Source organism: Oncorhynchus gorbuscha, linkage group LG07 (genome assembly GCF_021184085.1).
Source record: "Oncorhynchus gorbuscha isolate QuinsamMale2020 ecotype Even-year linkage group LG07, OgorEven_v1.0, whole genome shotgun sequence".
Lineage (NCBI taxonomy): Eukaryota > Metazoa > Chordata > Actinopteri > Salmoniformes > Salmonidae > Oncorhynchus > Oncorhynchus gorbuscha.
In genome coordinates, this window is record NC_060179.1 from 45,220,002 (window position 1) to 45,239,606 (window position 19,605).

Genomic DNA, 19,605 nt, shown 5'->3' on the forward strand with positions numbered 1-19,605 from the left:
CACTGACCTAGTCTGATATTTACAGCCTTATAATAATTTAAATCAATGATGTACAGGAGTGATGTATACTGAACGAATATATAAACGCAACATGTAAATAAAGTGTTGGTCAAATGTTTCATGAGCTGAAATAAAATACCTTTAATACGCACAAAGCAGATTCCTCTAAAATGTTGTGCTCAAATGTGTTTACATACATCTCTGATTAAACAGCATGGTCATTACACAGGTGCACCTTGTGCTGGGGACAATAATAGGCCAATAAAAGGCAGTTGTCACAAAACACAATGCCAAAGATGTCTCAAGTTTTGAGGGGTCGAGCTGTTGCCAGATAATTAAATGTTCATTTCTCTACCATATGCCACCTCCAACGTCGTTTTAGAGAATTTGGGAGTGCGTCCAACCGGCCTCGCCCCTGCAGACCACGTCTAACCACGCCAGCCCAGGACTTCCACATCTGGATTCTTCACCTGCGGGATCATCTGAGACCAGCCACCCGGACAGCTGATGAAACTGAGGAGTATTCCTGTCCGTAATAAAGCCCTTTTGTTGGGAAAAACTCATTCCGATTGGCTGGGCCTGGCTCCCTAGTGGGTGGGCCTATGCCCTCCCAGGCCCACCGATAGCTGCCCCCCTGCCCAGTAATGTGAAATCCATAGATTAGGGCCTAATTTATTTATTTGAATGGACTGATATCCTTATATGAACTGTAACTCAGTAAAATAGTTCAATTGTTGCGCGTTACGTTCATATTTTTGTTCAGTGTACGCAGTAAAACGATGGGGGGAAATGATCATATTTGACATGTAAACAACGCGAAAGCAACGCTACTGCCACCTTCTGGCCTGGAGTATTTTAACCATGCTGAACCCCAATGTACAGCACTAAAGTGCCTTCAGAAAGTATTCACACCAATTCACTTTTTCCAGATTTTCTTGTGTTACAAAGTGGGATTCAAATTGATTTGTCATTTTTTGTCAACAATCTCCCCAAAATACTCTGCAATATCAAAGTGGAAGTCAAATTCTTATATTTGTAAAAAAAAAAGCATAAAAAATAAAACATGAATATATCTTGATGAGATAAATAGTCAATAGAATCACCTTGGCAGCGATTACAGCTGTGAGTCTTTCTGGGTAAGTCTCTGAGAGCTTCAAGCTCTGTCACATTGTTTGTTGATAATTCCTAGACAACCATTTTCTGATCTTGCCATCGATTTTGAAGCAGATATAAGTCAAATTTGTAACTCTGCCACTTTGCCTCAAACAGAACACTTTGTTTTCAGAACAAAAAGACACATTTTTTGAAGTATTACTTTAGTGCCTTGTAGCAAACAGAACAGAACGTTTTGGCATATTTGTATTCTGTACAGGCTTCCTTCTTTTCACTGTCAATTAGGTTAGTATTGTGGAATAACTACAATGTTGTTGAGCCATCTTCAGTTTTCTCCTATCACAGCCATTAAACTCTGTTACCATTGGTAAAATCCCTGAGTGGTTTCCTTCCTCACCGGTAACTGAGTTAGGAAGGACACCTGTATCTTTGTTGTGACGGGGTGTATTGATATACCATCTAAAGTGTAATGAATAACTTCACCATGCTCAAAGGGATATTCAATGTCTGTTTTTTTATTTATTTATAGGTGCCCTTCTTTGCGAGGTATTGGAAAAAACCTCCCTGGTCTTTGTGAATCTGTGTTTGAAATTCAACGCTCGACTGAGGGACCTTAAAGATTTATTGCACACAGAGTGAGTCTCTGCCACTTATTATGTGACTTAAACACATTTGTACTCTTGAACTTATTTAGGCTTGCTATAACAAATGGGTTGAATACTTACTGAGAAGATATTTCAGCTTTTCATGTTTTACTCATTTGTAAAAATAAACTAAAAACATAATTCTACTTAGACATTATGGGTTATTGTGTGTAGGAAAGTGACCAAAAATCCCTTAATATAATCCATTTAAAATTCAGTCTATAACACTACATTTTGGGAAAAGTCAAGGGGTGTGAATACTTTCTATATGTATTAGTGGGTCAGCTTTTTGATCTCCAGCAATTGCCAATATCCCATTCGCAACCGCCCAACTATATGTGATAAAGTGAAAAGCTCAGGCCCGCAGCACCTGACCCTAACCCACAAATATAATGTGCTGTATAGTCAGAGATGCCAGAACAACTTATTGACAGGGGGTGCGGGATTATTATGATTATTAATTTGGATAGGCCTATGTTTCTGCTTATAATTTTCAACATTTTGGTAGGCTACTTGATAAACGTGTCTATAATTAGATACTTGCAGCGTCACTTGTCATCACTTGTTACCCTACATCAACAAAATTAATTATTAAATCTAGTTGACATCGGTAAAGTCTGCTTCTTTCACGCAGCAGAGGTTTAGAAACCAGTGAGAGAATACAATAACCAAAAAAAGGGGGAAAGATCAACCATGCAAAATGTTCAAATGACATCAGCAGACATGCCAACCTTGATGATTTTTTATGAGTACCACTTCAGTGCGGCGGCGGCACCACCGGACCCCACAACGGTGCACTTGCGACACCCCCACTGGTCAAATCATAGGCAATGCACCCTTTTTAGCCTAATAATGATGTTGGCAGAAGACTGCCTCAATGTGAATGGTAGACTATAGACTGTTATGGGTACTTGGTAATTAGCTGCTCTTCAGTAGCAAACTAGAAATATGTTTAGATGTAAAATCAGAGCTCTCCCTGGGATTTTATGACAAGGTGGTGCTGATGTAGGCATAAGGTTGGGTAGGACAGGAGGGGTCACTCTACTTCCCCCTCAGGAAATTGGAGCATTTTGCATTTTTGAAAAGCCTGTAAACTGCCATTTCCTGAAATCTAGAGCCTTAAATTCTATCATATTTAGCCAGCACAGACGTTTTGTGTTTGATCCTAAATGATATTGAGGTGGTCTCAATGACACGCCTGTAGTCTAGTGAAAATGTAAACTGACTTAATTATTTATTTTCAAATCAAATCAAAGTTTATTTGTCACGTGCGCCGAATACAACAGGTGTGTGTGTGTGTGTGTGTGTGTGTGTGTGTGTGTGTGTGTGTGTGTGTGTGTGTGTGTGTGTGTGTGTGTGTGTGTGTGTGTGTGTGTGTGTGTGTGTGTGTGTGTGTGTGTGTGTGTGTGAAGAAATAAAACAACAGTAAAAAGACATTTGCAAGGCTATATACAGAGAACGGTTAGTCAGGATTATTGAGGTAGTATGTACATGTAGGTTTTGGGCTGTTAAGAAGCCTTTTTGTCCTAGACTTGGCACTCCGGTACCGCTTGCCATGCGATAGTAGAGAGAACAGTGTATGACTGGGGTCTTTGACAATTTTTAGGGCCTTCCTCTGACACCACCTGGTGTAGAGGTCCTGGATGGCAGGCAGCTTTGCCCCAGTGATGTACTGGGCCGTACGCACTACCCTCTGAAGTGCCTTACGGTCGGAGGCCGAGCAATTGCCGTACCATGCAGTGATGCAACCGGTCAGAATTTCAGGACCCATGCCAAATCTTTTTAGTTTCCTGAGGGGGAATAGGCTTTGTTGTGCCCTCTTCACGACTGTCTTGGTGTGTTTGGACCATTTTAGTTTGTTGTTGATGTGGACACCAAGGAATTTGAAGCTCTCAACCTGCTCCACTACAGCCCCGTCGATGAGAATGGGGACGTGCTCGGTGCTCCTTTTCCTGTAGTCCACAATCATCTCCTTAGTCTTGGTTATGTTGAGGGATAGGTTGTTATTTTGGCAGCACCCGGCCAGGTCTCTGACCTCCTCCCTATAGGCTGTCTCGTCGTTGTCGGTGATCACGCCTACCACTGTTGTGTCGTCTGCAAACTTAATGATGGTGTTGGAGTCGTGCCTGGCCTTGCAGTCGTGGGTGAACAGTGAGTACAGGAGGGGACTGAGCACACACCCCCGGGGAGCTCCAGTGTTAAGGATCAGCGTGGCAGATGTGTTGCTACCTTCGGAATAATTCAATTACTGGATGCAATGTAGTAGTCTAGCTTACTGTAGGCTATTTGGAATATTATGAAACAACTGAACTAGGCCTATATGAACTTGTTCCAGATTTCCATTCCTGACCTATTCCATCAAGTTAGGTCGGACTACTAGGCTACCATTCATTCAACATGCCTTGTCATTGGTGAACTGGCTATTATCACATCATTGGCAATCTACTGTTGACCATACAGCTATATCAAGAGGACAGATCAAGAATTGGTTCATTAACATCGGCCTACTAATCTTTCACCGTCTAACATAACTTTCTGTGAAGGTCGTATTAGCTGAACAACTCTCTTGGCCTTTCCATCCAGGCAGAGGTGCACACTGAACTACCACAACACCGCACGTTTCCTTGCTTTTCAATGCGCTCGTGCCTACTACTGTTGACTAAACGCTGTAGCTAAATACCTTCTAAGTAATGACACCTTGGTTTAGGAGCTAACTCTGAAATAGTGGTTGTGCTTGACTAACACATTTTTATTTATTTTAACCATTAACTAGGCAAGTCAGTTAAGAACAAATTCTTATTTTACAATGACGGCCTACACCGGCCGAAGCCTCCCCTAACACGGAACGACGCTGGGCCAATTGTGCGCCGGGTTGTGATACAGCCCGGGATCGAACTAGGGTCTGTAGCCATTCGGGAGCTGCGCCACTCGGGAGCCTTACATTTTGGAAAATGGATTTCGCAAACAGTTCGTTCTCCATGTTCACTACCTTTTTTCCTCACACATCAGTGATATCAATGGTGGAGAGCTGCCATCTAGCTCAAGGGAGGAAAATAGTCAGAGGTGGCACCACATGTCCCAGAGTGAGGTGGTGAAAAAAATATTCTGGGGCCTGTAGAATTTCCTGATCTGATAACCTACCCAGGTAAAACCCTGGAACTTAAACGGTATGATGTGATTAATCTGTTGTAAAAAGGTTGAAAATGATGGGACCAGAGTTTTTACTTATCAGGTCATATGGTTTTAAAAAAGCTCCTGGCCTTGTGGAGGTGCCTAGGCCCAATTTTGGGAAACCCTGGGGTAGACTATACAGCAGCTGTTGTTAGTAGCCTACAGTTGATCCGTCTGAAAAATAGTCTTTGTTTTTATGCAATACAGCATGTCAGATCGCTAATGTTTAGGTGTATAAACTGCTACATTTATGAAAGAGTTTTTGCTTGTGTCTGTCGGGAATGATGTGTTATCAAGCTTTGCTAAATAAATACCGGAGGAAAGTGGAGAGCACGCTTTGTACACGATCCGCGCAACCTGCGATTTCTGTGAATCTGATTGGTCAAGACACGCAGAGTGCAGTTACATGCACACAATAATAATAATTTACCTTCCGTCTTCAAGAGAGCGAGAGTTGCACCCCTTCTGAAAAAACCTACACTCGATCCCTCCGATGTCAACAATTACAGACCAGTATCCCTTCTTTCTTTTCTCTCCAAAACTCTTGAACGTGCCGTCCTTGGCCAGCTCTCCCGCTATCTCTCTCTGAATGACCTTCTTGATCCAAATCAGTCAGGTTTCAAGACTAGTCATTCAACTGAGACTGCTCTCCTCTGTATCACGGAGGCGCTCCGCACTGCTAAAGCTAACTCTCTCTCCTCTGCTCTCATCCTTCTAGATCTATCGGCTGCCTTCGATACTGTGAACCATCAGATCCTCCTCTCCACCCTCTCCAAGTTGGGCATCTCCGGCGCGGCTCACGCTTGGATTGCGTCCTACCTGACAGGTCGCTCCTACCAGGTGGCGTGGCGAGAATCTGTCTCCTCACCACGCGCTCTCACCACTGGTGTCCCCCAGGGCTCTGTTCTAGGCCCTCTCCTATTCTCGCTATACACCAAGTCACTTGGCTCTGTCATAACCTCACATGGTCTCTCCTATCATTGCTATGCAGACGACACACAACTAATCTTCTCCTTTCCCCCTTCTGACGACCAGGTGGCGAATCGCATCTCTGCATGTCTGGCAGACATATCAGTGTGGATGACGGATCACCACCTCAAGCTGAACCTCGGCAAGACGGAGCTGCTCTTCCTCCCGGGAAGGACTGCCCGTTCCATGATCTCGCCATCACGGTTGACAACTCCATTGTGTCCTCCTCCCAGAGCGCTAAGAACCTTGGTGTGATCCTGGACAACACCCTGTCGTTCTCAACCAACATCAAGGCGGTGGCCCGTTCCTGTAGGTTCATGCTCTACAACATCCGCAGAGTACGACCCTGCCTCACACAGGAAGCGGCGCAGGTCCTAATCCAGGCACTTGTCATCTCCCGTCTGGATTACTGCAACTCGCTGTTGGCTGGGCTCCCTGCCTGTGCCATTAAACCCCTTCAACTCATCCAGAACGCCGCAGCCCGTCTGGTGTTCAACCTTCCCAAGTTCTCTCACGTCACCCCGCTCCTCCGTTCTCTCCACTGGCTTCCAGTTGAAGCTCGCATCCGCTACAAGACCATGGTGCTTGCCTACAGAGCTGTGAGGGGAACGGCACCTCAGTACCTCCAGGCTCTGATCAGGCCCTACACCCAAACAAGGGCACTGCGTTCATCCACCTCTGGCCTGCTCGCCTCCCTATCACTGAGGAAGTACAGCTCCCGCTCAGCCCAGTCAAAACTGTTTGCTGCTCTGGCCCCCCAATGGTGGAACAAACTCCCTCACGACGCCAGGACAGCGGAGTCAATCACCACCTTCCGGAGACACCTGAAACCCCACCTCTTTAAGGAATACCTAGGATAGGATAAGTATTCCCTCTCCCCCCCCCCCCTTTAAGATTTAGATGCACTATTGTAAGTGACTGTTCCACTGGATGTCATAAGGTGAATGCACCAATTTGTAAGTCGCTCTGGATAAGAGCGTCTGCTAAATGACTTAAATGTAAATGTAAATGTAATAATCTGATTATTGTGGATAGTCAGATTAATATAATAGTTTGATTAAAAACACTTACATACCTTGCAAGAACGATTTTCCTAAAAAAATCCTGTTTACAAGGCAACATCTGAAATCAGGCTACCTGATGGCACTCTGAAAATCGCCAAATCAAAATAAACATTTTAACACAAGAGTTTGGACATACCAACTTTATATGTGAAAACGACTTCTAAGACGCATTCATTCAGTTGTTCCAAAATGACTTTACTCGCACTAAAGAGGGAGGCTTGCTCAGCTGGTGCTACTGTAGCACATGCACTGATCAAATACACCGCTGGACATCGGTTAAGGTGTTTACATGTCCTAATCATTCGAAAGACTGCTCAGAAAACCAGATGTTTTAATTGGCGTATGCTTACTTTGATTTTGACCTCATGCCGATTAAGATAAGCAGAGTATTTCATTATTAGTGTGCATTTAAACATACTCAAAAAGCCTGCAGCAGGACTCTGATATGAAGGACAGACATTGTGAGCGAGTTCACAATCCATGAGGCAAATTGGTAAAAAAATAATAATATACTTTGCCCCTATTTTTAACGCTTTCCATCAATATATTTTATTAAACTAGTGCTGCGGCAAATACTGCCTCGCCACATATATTCCATTGGCCCTGAAAATAGTACTACGAATACGGGGAGTGCCTGACTGAAGAGCTAGACATTTTTCTCCTTGCCCAAGTCCTCCGATTAGCTCAGCACCAACTTCAGACACAATGTTCCGACGAGAAGCATATTTTTGGTGTCGTTTTTTTGTACCAGCATACTTTGACGTCAAGATGTCTGCATTTAGTTTGACCAGTTTAAAGGGAATTAAAAAGCAGTGAAAACACTCCAACATATTTCCGATAAGATTTTAGTTCGGGTTGGATGTATAACTTATGTGGTTGAAATACTAGCAGCTTTTATGATGCTGATAAAGATAGAATCTTTAGATACATTCTCTAACAGCGCATTTATTCTCTCAAGATTCGGAAATAAATATATTATATTTCTCTACTTCTGTTCCAGAGTCAAAATGTACATTTGGTGTAACTTTTAATCTTGGATCGATGTTAACTTTTTCTGCCCAAGTTCCCAAAAGAATTTGGCAAATGGCGATTATTTGGCACGCATTCAGTTAAGCCTAAACTTTAGGGCATATGGACGAACTCCAGATAAAAATTACAAAAGAAAAAACTAAATGTAGCCTATAGATATAAATTGCACAAGAATTATACATTTGGGATTTTTTAATGCGTTGTTCTCTCTTTATTTAACCTACCCACCCACCTTTAATACACACAATATATCATGACCCTAAACCCGCCCGGCATACGGATATAACCTCAGAGACTGCGAGTTATGAATCAACACATGCATCACTAATGTGTACACAAAAAAAAGCATTGACTGACATTCTGGGCAGAGGTGTACCGCAGCCGACAGTCTTGGTGATCTGTTCATGCCTTAAGGGTGTAGTTACACGTTGCAACTTGGACGCAGCTTTAGTTGCTTGCAACTATGTTGCATTACGATTGATTCGTGCAACACTGCTACTGCTACTGATAAGCAATTCATCTCCGACTTGGTTGCGTCCAGTTGCAAACAATTCAACTTTGTGCAACTAGTTGCAAGAAACAGCCAATCAAAACAAATCATTTTGTCACATGATCCATTCCAAAGTTCGAACCCTATGTTTTTATGTCAACACAGCTGCCAGTGCTGCGGGAACCAATACAGAATAGACATTAAGCCCAACGTGAGCTGTATAGATAAATATTGTCATCATGGCTAGTAAAGATTTATGTACATGGTTTGGCATGTTAAACATAATTTCTTATGTTAACCCAGACCTCTCTCTGACCAGATTCAACTGAAATTGTCCAACATGAACTGCATTAGTTGGCATAGCTCGTTGCTAGCTTGGTTAGCTCGTAGCGGTGCTGAAATGTGCTGGCAATTTTATTTTGGCTAGCTAGCTAAATTGTACAGCCAGCTTATCTAACTCGATCCTTATACAAAAACCAAACGGTTGGATGAACAAATAATTTGTGAATTCACAATGTAACGCAGCAGATGACATTGGGTAAGTTTAGAACTCCCAAACATATGACAAAAGCAGCTTAAATTTGATTGGCTGTTGCATGCTATTTCAATTGCATTTGAGTTGTTTTGTGCACCAGCAGGGCTTGAGAAGATGTCACTCGTAACCTGCAACTGCAACTAAAATTGCGTGACAGTTGCTTTGTGTAACACAAGCCTAAGAGGTGATAAGCCTGGCTCTTCCTTGTCTTACCATGTGTCGTCTCAGAATGGTCTGGCTCTTCATGTACTTGAGGCAGAACTCGCAGACGTAGAGGCGTCCCAGGCGGGCGTATTCCTCGGGGTAGGGCGAGTGGTACCAGGTGTCCAGCTCGTAGCGGCCGAACAGGATGGTCTTGATCATGTTGCTGCCCTCCGTGATCTGGCCCTGGATCCGCAGCCTCTCCTGTGGCGTTTTCAATAAGTGCGAAACAAGAGAGGTGAAATATGAAATTCTTCTAAACAACCAAATTGACCTTATCTATAATACAATCTATATCACTATTGGTTCATTATGAATGAAGGAGGTAGGTGCACCGAGGTTTTTCTCTTACCAGATCTTCAGATGCACGTGCCTGGGCTTTTCTGAAGAGCTCCAGGTCATATTCACTTGTGATGTTCTCCAGAAGAGGTTCTCTAGTGTTGCCGTGGCTCTGTCGATGCTCCTGTGGACGAGATGGAGAAATAAAACGGTTGGGTGATGGAGTGTTGATTGTGTCAATAAACCAAGTCTACATGACAACATCACAAAAACGACTTTTGAAATACGTTTCAAATTCCAAGACACCAAAATGTAAGATCTCCATAGAAAACATAATTGTCCCTTTAGTCATTTGAATATGTCTCACCATGTATTTCTCCTTCTGCTCCTTAGACAACCCAGAGTTCCTCCCTTTCCTCATCTCAGTCACCTGCTCTTTGTATCTAGTCTGTCTTGAAGTGGGCGTCTGGTGGACACAACAGAAATTCATTGCGATTTTTTTTCACTTCCAACATGATAAAATGTATCACCTTAAAAAGTATTCAATATTAATTTTACCTGGTGTCGTGTGGCGTGTCTGTTGCTTTCCTCCTGCACCTTTGCCTCTTCTTCGTGTTTCTCACGAGTGGTTGCTTTCACCTGTCAATAAAAAGGAAGAATACATTTATTGGGGATTTGATTCTCTGTGGCTCTCATCGTAGGAGACAATGAAGTTAATGTACCTCAAAAAAACACATAACCAATGGAAAATATTGTTTTGACATATACCTTGCATTCATCAGCAGAGAGGTTGTGGTAAAGTGGGCATCCTGATACCGCAAAATGCCGTTCATGTTTCCCTGTTAGATGTCCTGCGAGAAACAAAGAGAGGAAGAAAAGCAATGAGTTTACAGAGAATACATTTAATTGACTAGAATCATAACAAGTCTTGTTGAGCATCCAGCAAACTAGCAGTGGCGCCACTAACCAAACGGTGACTTATCTTACCCAATGAGTTGCATCCCGGCGTGGGACACTTCATGTTAAAATTGTAGGTCTCGTGGCAGCGACGGCGCTTGGGCCGGTGGGAGAGGTCCTTGTCAGAGTCTCTGAGGGCAGGGTCTTTGGCCAGGCTCTCATCGTGGGAGGCATTGGGGCTGGAGATGTCCAGCTCAGACTCAGACGACGGGGCGTTGCCTGTAGGCGTCAACGGTGGAGACTCGTCTTGCTTCACATCAAGTGTGTCTACATGGGTAGGTTGGGAGAAATGGCACAACATTTAGCTACAAGGCAATGTATAGGGTGTCCAATAAAAACATAAAATGATGGGACCAATGGGTAAAATAACATGTTAAATGTGTAGATACACCTCTAAGAAAACCAATGCTCCATGTCTATCATAATCTGTTCAAAAGTTACTTTAGTTTTAACCCTTGTAGGATGGCCAAAACGTAGGTGAATAATTGAATGGAGGCCAGAGAAAAAAAGCTGTAAAAAATCTGGAAAATATCATTGCGCCAGTTAGACTGGATTCTTTGTTAGAATTGTCATGCTGAACAGGCTGCTCAAGTCACATGCGTTGCAAAATAAATGTACACATACATGTTATTCAATCATTGCAGCCACACTGCGCACGCGCGCCAACGAGCGTCTGCGTTGCCAAGCGCTAAAATAGAAGTTGGTTCTATTTGTGGAGCAGAACGCACTGCAAGTCCTGCCTCTCCCATCTCCTCATTGGCTTTTAGAAGCATATACCCACATGCCATCTCATTGGATATACCCACGTGGGTGATTGAAAGATGAATGGAGGTCGGTCGGTTGTGGTAAAACACCTTATTATGAAAGTTAGATGCCAATTGCCATATAATGTCCAAAGAAGAAAAAGCCTGGAAGGAGGACTAGAATGTTTATTTATTTCACCTTTATTTAACCAGGTAGGCAAGTTGAGAGCAAGTTCTCATTTACAATTACGACCTGGCCAAGATAAAGCAAAGCAGTTCGACACATACAACAACACAGAGTTACACATGGAGTAAAACAAACATACAGTCAATAATACAGTAGAAAATAAGTCTATATACAATGTGAGCAAGTGAGGTGAGATAAGGGAGGTAAAGGCAAAAAAGGCCATGGTGGCAAGGTAAATACAATATAGCGAGTAAAACACTGGAATGGTAGATTTGCAGTGGAAGAATGTGCAAAGTAGAGATAGAAATCATGGGGTGCAAAGGAGCTAAATAAATAAATACAGTAGGGAAAGAGGTAGATGTTTGGGCTAAATTACATTTAAATTACAGATGGGCTATGTACAGGTGCAGTAATCTGTGAGCTGCTCTGACAGCTGGTGCTTAAAGCTGGTAAGGGAGATAAGTGTTTCCAGTTTCAGAGAGTTTTGTAGTTCGTTCCAGTCATTGGCAGCAGAGAAGTGGAAGGAGGGGCAGTCAAAGGAATAATTGGTTTTTGGGTTGACTAGAGAGATATACCTGCTGGAGCGCATGCTACAGGTGGGTGCTGCTATGGTGACCAGCGAGCTGAGATAAGGGGGGACTTTACCTAGCAGGGTCTTGTAGATGACCTGGAGCCAGTGGGTTTGGCGACGAGTATGAAGCGAGGGCCAGCCAACGAGAGCATACAGGTCGCAGTGGTGGGAATTAAATGGGGCTTTGGGTGACAAATCGGATGGCACTGTGATAGACTGCATCTAATTTATTGAGTAGGGTATTGGAGGCTATTTTGTAAATGACATCTCCGAAGACGAGGATTGGTAGGATGGTCAGTTTTACACAGGTATGTTTGGCAGCATGAGTGAAGGATGCTTTGTTGCGAAAGAGGAAGCCAATTCTAGATTTAACTTTGGATTGGAGATGTTTGATGAAAGTCTAGAAGGAGAGTTTACAGTCTAACCAGACACCTAGGTATTTGTAGTTGTCCACATATTCTAAGTCACAGCCGTCCAGAGTAGTGATGTTGGACAGGCGGGCAGGTGCAGGCAGCGATCGGTTGAAAAGCATGCATTTATTTTTACTTGTATTTAAGAGCAATTGGAGGCCACAGAAGGAGAGTTGTATGGCATTGAAGCGTGCCTGGAGGGTTGTTAACACAGTGTCCAATGAAGGGCCAGAAGTATACAGAATGGTGTCAACTTGGCCAGGTCAATGTATACGGCTGCACAGTATTGTTTCTCCTCGATGGCAGTTAAGATATCGTTTAGGACCTTGGGCGTGGCTGAGGTGCACCCATGACCAGCTTGGAAACCAGATTGCATAGCGGAGAAGGTATGGTGGGATAAGAAATGGTCGGTAATCTGTTTGTTGACTTGGCTTTCGAAGACCTTAGAAAGGCAGGGTAGGATAGATATAGGTCTGTAGCAGTTTGGGTCAAGAGTGTCCCCCCCTTTGAAGAGGGGGATGACCACAGCTGCTTTCCAATCTATGGGAATCTCAGACAACACGAAAGAGAGGTTGAACAGGCTAGTAATAGAGGTGGCAACAATTTCGGAAGATAATTTTAGAAAGAAAGTGTCCAGATTGTCTAGCCCGGCTGATTTGTAGGGGTACAGATTTTGTCGCTCTTTCAGAACATCAGCTGACTGTATTTGGGAGAAGGAGAAATGGGGAAGGCTTGGGCGAGTTTCTGTGGGGGGGTTCAGTGCTGTTGACCGGGGTAGGGGCCTGCTCGCTGAAGTGTTTCAGGGAGCGTTTGACAGTGATGAGTGGAGGTCGTTTGACTGCTGACCCATTACGGATGCAGGCAATGAGGCAGTGATCGCTGAGATCTTGGTTGAAAACAGCAGAGGTGTATTTAGAGGGCAGGTTGGTTAGGATGATATCTATGAGGGTGCCCGTGTTTACGGCTTTGGGGTGGTACCTGGTAGGTTCATTGATAATTTGTGTGAGATTGAGGGCATCAAGCTTAGATTGTAGGATGGCTGGGGTGTTAAGCATGTTCCAGTTTAGGTCGCCTAGCAGCATGAGCTCTGAAGATAGATGGGGGGGCAATCAGTTCACATATGGTGTCCAGAGCACAGCTGGGGGCAGAGGGTGGTCTATAGCAGGCAGCAACGTTGAGAGACTTGTTTTTTGAGAGGTGGATTTTTAAAAGTAAAAGTTCAAATTGTTTGGGTACAGACCTGGACAGTTGGACAGAACTCTGCAGGCTATCTTTGCAGTAGATTGCAACACCGCCCCCTTTGGCCGTTCTATCTTGTCTGAAAATGTTGTAGTTAGGGATGATAATGTCAGAATCTTTGGTGGTCTTTGTAAGCCAGGATTCAGACACGGCTAGAACATCCGGGTTGGCAGAGTGTGCTAAAGCAGTGAATAAAACAAACTTAGGGAGGAGGCTTCTAATGTTAACATGCATGAAACCAAGGCTTTTACGGTTACAGAAGTAATCAAAAGAGAGCGCCTGGGGAATAGGAGTGGAGCTAGGCACTGCAGGGCCTGGATTCACCTCTACATCACCAGGGGATCAGCTATGAGAAAAAAAAGCTATGAGAATTGGTCGCCTCGAACGTCTGGAACAGAGAGTAAAAGGAGGTTTCTGGGGGCGATAAAATAGCTTCACGGAATAATGTACAGACAAAGGTATGGTAGGATGTGAATACAGTGGAGGTAAACCTAGGTATTGAGTGATGATTAGAGAGATTTTGTCTCTATAAACATAATTGAAACCAGGTGATGTCATCGCATGTGTGGGTGGTGGAATTGAAAGGTTGGATAATGTATAGTGAGCAGGGCTAGAGGCTCTACAGTGAAATAAGCCAATAAACACTAACTAGAACAGCAATGGACAAGGCATATTGACATTAAGGAGAGGCATGCTTAGTCGAGTGATCATAAGGGTCCAGTTAGTAGTGAGGTTGGTTGGGGTCAAATGACTAGAAACGATTCAGATGACCATTTTATGTGTGGACTAATTGTCGGAGCTTGTGCATTTCAGGCAAAATAACAACTCAACGTTTATATCCCAGGACAAATTAGCTATCAACAACAAGCTAGCTAGCTAAATTGGCGTAAATATTTTATGCTTTTCGACCTGTCTCCAAATTAATATAGTTGGTTCAGAGTTCATTTTGATATTTCAACCTGCGTGTCCTGATCGCGTCTGGTGTGGGTGGACAAAATCAACATGCGGTGAGCGGTCTGGATGTAACGCTAACTGACAGGCTCACTGTTGAACTCGTCTTTCTTCTCAAATCCGAAGAACATAAAAGAATATAGAGGTAAGTTAGATATTGATTTTGAGACATGGCATGCAGTATGTTCATATTGTAGTATACGCTTTTAATATTAATGCGAAATTCCATTCACAAAAACAAGCGTATTTTTGTAAATTGTCAACGGAGCGTACCGCAAGCTTTTTATTTTCAAATCCTTTCACATTTAATCTAGCTCATATCATATTAATTTTGCGACCCGCGCATACAACTATGCAGACACCACCACAACATGTAAAATCCACAAAAGTCGATAGGAGAATGCGGTGGCACTCTGTCAACAGAGCTCGGTGCTTATTATCGGATGTGTTAGGTTACGAAATCTGAAGTTTTGTATATAATGTTAATGATATGTTAGAGAAAGACCCCACTGAACAATTCAGAACATGAAGAATCATATTTCTCTTGGTAAAATGTATTTTACAACAAATTTCATCACCAAATCGCAATTTCTTCCACTCTGTGCGGAGTGGGTGTCAGAGTTTCTGTTAGCCGGTAATAACCAGGAGAAGAAGAAGAAAAAGTCCCATTGCGAAATAATACTTTTTAGCCTAGTCATTGATGGAAAGACCAGTCGATGTAATTTGACTGGTCATGCTTATCGGTCAAAGTGAATTTGCATAATTTAGTGGAATTAAATTGCAGAGTTTATACAGTATATTCAATATGTAGCCCATGTTATTTATTAGACTTGTACAGCATACAGATACAGAGCCTTTGAGAGGAAAATCTGTCAGACAGTGCAAGAGCTGCTGCTGCAGTACTCTGAAAAATTTGGGGTCAAATCATGACGTCAGCCATCTTCAGGTCGGAAAATCTGAGCTCTTTCTGAGCTCTTTCTGTCATTCTGTCATTCTGAGCACAGTGGGTGGACCCTCTAATCAGGTTACCCACCCATGCATATGGGTCTGGTACATGTCTTCATTGTCCGGTAACTTTTAATTTTCCTGGTCACATGTCCTGCCAGACTTTTTCCTAACAGAACCCTGGTGGGTGGACACCCTACAATGTAGGATACAATAATGGAATCTTTTAGCAATTCTTAGCCCCCACAAGGTCTCGACAGGTGACTGTCTCACTGTTAGCTAGCAAAACTATTTCAATTGCAATGTAGGTTTTGATTCACAGCTAAAGCATCCATCCCATGGATTTACCTTGTGAGCTTTGGCTGAGGCGCAGAGATGCTCTTGTGAGGCGTGTTCTCTTGGGTATGTTTCCATCACTCTCCGAACTGTTCGTCTGTTCCTGCTCAGCAGAAGAGTCTGAATCTTCAGTCCCATCAGAGCCGCTCCCCACATGCACTCTCTGTGAGAAAATGAAATAAAGCAGGATTAGTAAAGTTAATGCTAGAACAGAAGATAGCTAGCCATTTACTTTCCATGGTGGCTCTAACGTTAGCTATAAGTTAGCTTGCTAGAAGATACTCACCCTACCGTTAAGCTTGTTTACACTGAGCTGCCCTGAGGTCGAAACGCAACCGTGGATACATTAACACAGGGAGCCGGAAAGCGTACCTCGATGCAGGAATGCGATATGCCACTGTACTCCAAAATGTACCTTTATCCACACTGACAAGATTGAAATACTGCTAGTTTTCCTGGAAAACTACACTTGCTGTCCTCATGCTAGCTAGCAGTAGCCACCACAGCCATTTTGGAATGGCAGTGTCAGCCAATCAGCTCCTTTGTTGTTAAACGCAACGTGCCATTCTGTAATGGTTTCTGTGGCTACTGGTTGGGTGTTAGGGAACTAAATGAAACTGGGGTTCTGGTGTTATATTTTGTATTCCATGTTATATAGAAGCTTATTAGGAACACATAATACTTTATTTCATGAGGATAGGATTCTTAACTTCTACACATTTTGTTCAATATCTCAAGATAGGGTGTTCATATTATTAACAAATGATTCAATTAAAATGCTCTATTATGCAAATTAGGCAGTACAGAATACATAATTACAGTCATTTAAGATCGATCATTTAAGGTAGGCTTGTCATATTATTAACAAATCTTCATTATTTATGCAAAACTGAGTTTGTAACCATTTGAAACATTTTATGAAACTAGCATACTACTTTATGCAAATTAGACACACACACACCATCCCCACTCACACACATCACCCCCCACCAACACAGCCTTACACAGACACACACTTCTCAGCAAGCCCACACACTCACACAGCAGCACCTCCACCAACAGACACTCACAGCCTAACACAGACGCCCACTTCTCACTAAGTCAGAACTGTAACACAGAAGGCTACCAGTCTATAAAATTGCTTACTTCTGGTAGGCCTAGACCTGAGTTGGGTTACATTGTAATGATATTTTCAGTCAAAAGATGTCCGATGACCCTGAAACACCCTTAGGACTTTCCCATACTCCTTGGCAATACAATATCACATCAATTTTACTCTGATAGCTTGAGGAATACCCATCGCAAAGAGCAAATATGAACACACTGATTTCGAGGGTTTCACAAAAAAGGCTGTCCAACCGATTTGAACGTTCTTAGCACGGCGCTTGCTTTAAATTTAGGCTCATATCATGTTAATATCATAACGTACAGTATTGGGATTTTAAGACATGGTTAACAACTGCCACGTTGTTTTCAAACGATTTATCATGTATTTTGACGACCACATTATTGACATTTAGTGAAAATTATTGTATTGTATAATTATTGTATTACATCCATTGTTTGTTGCTTCACCTTAGCCCAATATTGGACTAAAGGAGCCTAACATTAATCCTTTGTCCAAGGACCTTACATGTTCTGTTTAAAGGGTGAATTGGCTCTGGAAGTCAAAACAGGCAAATACTCCATCTAAACGGGAATCGATTCTCAATTGCTGTACGGTCCTAGAAACATAAATCCCTTTACGTTCATATCACAACAAAATAATTTCACAAATGCAAAATAAGCACTTACTGTACACTGTTTTAACTAGTTTTAACACAGTTGCAGCCGACAGTATTTTTCAGTGGCAACACATTTGTGGCATCTGTCTTCCGTTTACACACAGGTGTTTCAAAAATGCAAACAACAAATTAGCACACTGTGTCTTTCTTCTGTTTTCCATAAACAAGCACTGTAAACATGGAAATATGGCTGTGTGGAAATCCTAACCATATAAAAAGGTGTGTATCAATTAAATATTTAGTTTTTTGAAAACTATTTCTTGGCAATATGAAAGGTCCTTATTGTTCCAAAACCAGCCATGCGTGTCAAAGTTCTGACCAAGTGTTGTGGCTCTTAACAAAACTCCCCCATACAGAAGACACCTTCCGCCAATTACTTGTATGTGTAATGTAATAGAACTGAGAGTCATAATCAAGGCCGACTAACATCCTACTACTGGTAGCTAGCATGAGGACAAACGTTTTCTGTGGAAACTATAAGTATTTCAATCTTCTCGGTGAAGTAGTGTGGAAAAGTTAAATGTGGGATATCCCAACCCTGCATTGAGGTACATTTTCCGACCCATATCTCGCTCTGACTCCATGGTGTCTAAAAGGCGCTGCTTGGTCAAGCAGAGGTCTGCATTGACCGTGCAGCACTTAAAGTGATACGGCCTCTGCAGAAGTCAGGACATTCATACTTCTTGTTTTGTGAAGGAAGTCAAGGAAGTGAGTTTGTGTTTATACAGGACCCACCTACTGTAAACCAATCATGTCAATGAGGAGCTATATATTGAGCCCTCAACATTGTTACAACATTTGGGAGGCACACAGCAATGCGGTATGGAGCTCAATTTGGCCTCTGCATGCCTACGGAGGCTGCGCATTTGAGCCACACCCTCCATACAGAACCTCCCCCACATTTTCGGATCAAGTACACATGGGCTTTTAATGTAAGCAAGATTGTGTTCCGACCTCAGTGCAGCTCAGTGTTAACAAGCGTAACGGTAGGGTCAGTATCTTCTGGCATTATCTAAATGAGCTAAAAGTAGAATTATCGCTACTTCATCAGTAGCTAATAAACATTTTGCCAACGTTAGATTATTTAACGTTAATGTATCAAATTCTAATAATTGAGATATACAGTTAAGTAGTTAGTAGCTACCCGCGCCACGATAAAATATGACCGTAAACACAGCCTAGCTAGCTGGTAACGTTAATACATCGCAATATTAGCATCAGCTATCTAGCTTATAAGCGTAAAAAGAGGCCATCTTGGCTAGCTAACTAATGGTTATGCATTTTGTTTATATACAAGATAACGTTAGCTAACAACGTAAAATACTTTCAAATCGACCCAATAGAAACGCGCCTTTCAGCAACGTTGTGCTAGCATAGCTAACTGTTCTAGATAGCTAATTTACCGGTATTTGACTTGGTTAGCTTATCCAGCTAGCCATCTTCCGACATATATTTGTCTTACCTGTCTTCTACGGGGCATTTTTGCCTTGATAAACTACGTATAATAGCTGCTGCGGTTGGACCTAGATTAGATTTTCACTTTAAAAGTTTGTATGTACACACAATATTAGCTTGCTATGTCTCGCGCCACATCTTCTGGTTGGAACACCTCTTGTGTTTTTGTGTAATGTGGGACTGTCTCCACTGGGTGGCATGGGTGGCATGACACAGTACATGGTCCAAGCCAATGATCTACATAAAACCAAAAATCATTGGTCTAAACCCAAAACCTTTGATAAAGGTACAGTACAATTCTGTGTCTTTCTTTCCAATTTGTATAACTCTTTTACAGTTCTACTAGCTTACATACATTGATATGAGTTGTAAAGCTATCTGTGCTATGGGAGAACTATGTGTTGTCTGATACCAAAACCAAAGCAAATGTTATCCCACTGGTTGGTTGTAACAATAGAGTCTATGGTAACAAGCCTATTTGTTCTTCTCAAGGTCACTGCTCATCAAAGGGTAAATACATACATTAGCCGCT

At 42.6% G+C, this 19,605-nt stretch overlaps 1 protein-coding gene across 2 annotated transcripts in view; it reads right to left on the reverse strand.

The window, feature by feature from the left end:
• LOC124039910 (histone acetyltransferase KAT7-like) overlaps positions 1–19,241 on the reverse strand; it is a 30,895-nt gene extending 11,654 nt beyond the window's left edge. Inside the window, exons 1-8 of one of the 2 annotated variants that reach the window (XM_046356462.1) lie at positions 19,081–19,241; positions 15,847–15,997; positions 10,483–10,719; positions 10,264–10,346; positions 10,054–10,134; positions 9,863–9,961; positions 9,569–9,679; positions 9,229–9,420 (exon numbers count right to left, since the gene is read on the reverse strand). In XM_046356462.1, coding sequence (XP_046212418.1) covers positions 9,229–9,420; positions 9,569–9,679; positions 9,863–9,961; positions 10,054–10,134; positions 10,264–10,346; positions 10,483–10,719; positions 15,847–15,997; positions 19,081–19,098 — 972 coding nt within the window. In that variant the 5' untranslated portion in view covers positions 19,099–19,241. Of the gene's footprint in view, positions 1–9,228; positions 9,433–9,568; positions 9,680–9,862; positions 9,962–10,053; positions 10,135–10,263; positions 10,347–10,482; positions 10,720–15,846; positions 15,998–19,080 lie in introns of both variants that reach the window. The other variant, XM_046356461.1, reaches the window with a different exon arrangement.
• Between the last annotated feature and the right edge of the window lie 364 nt (positions 19,242–19,605).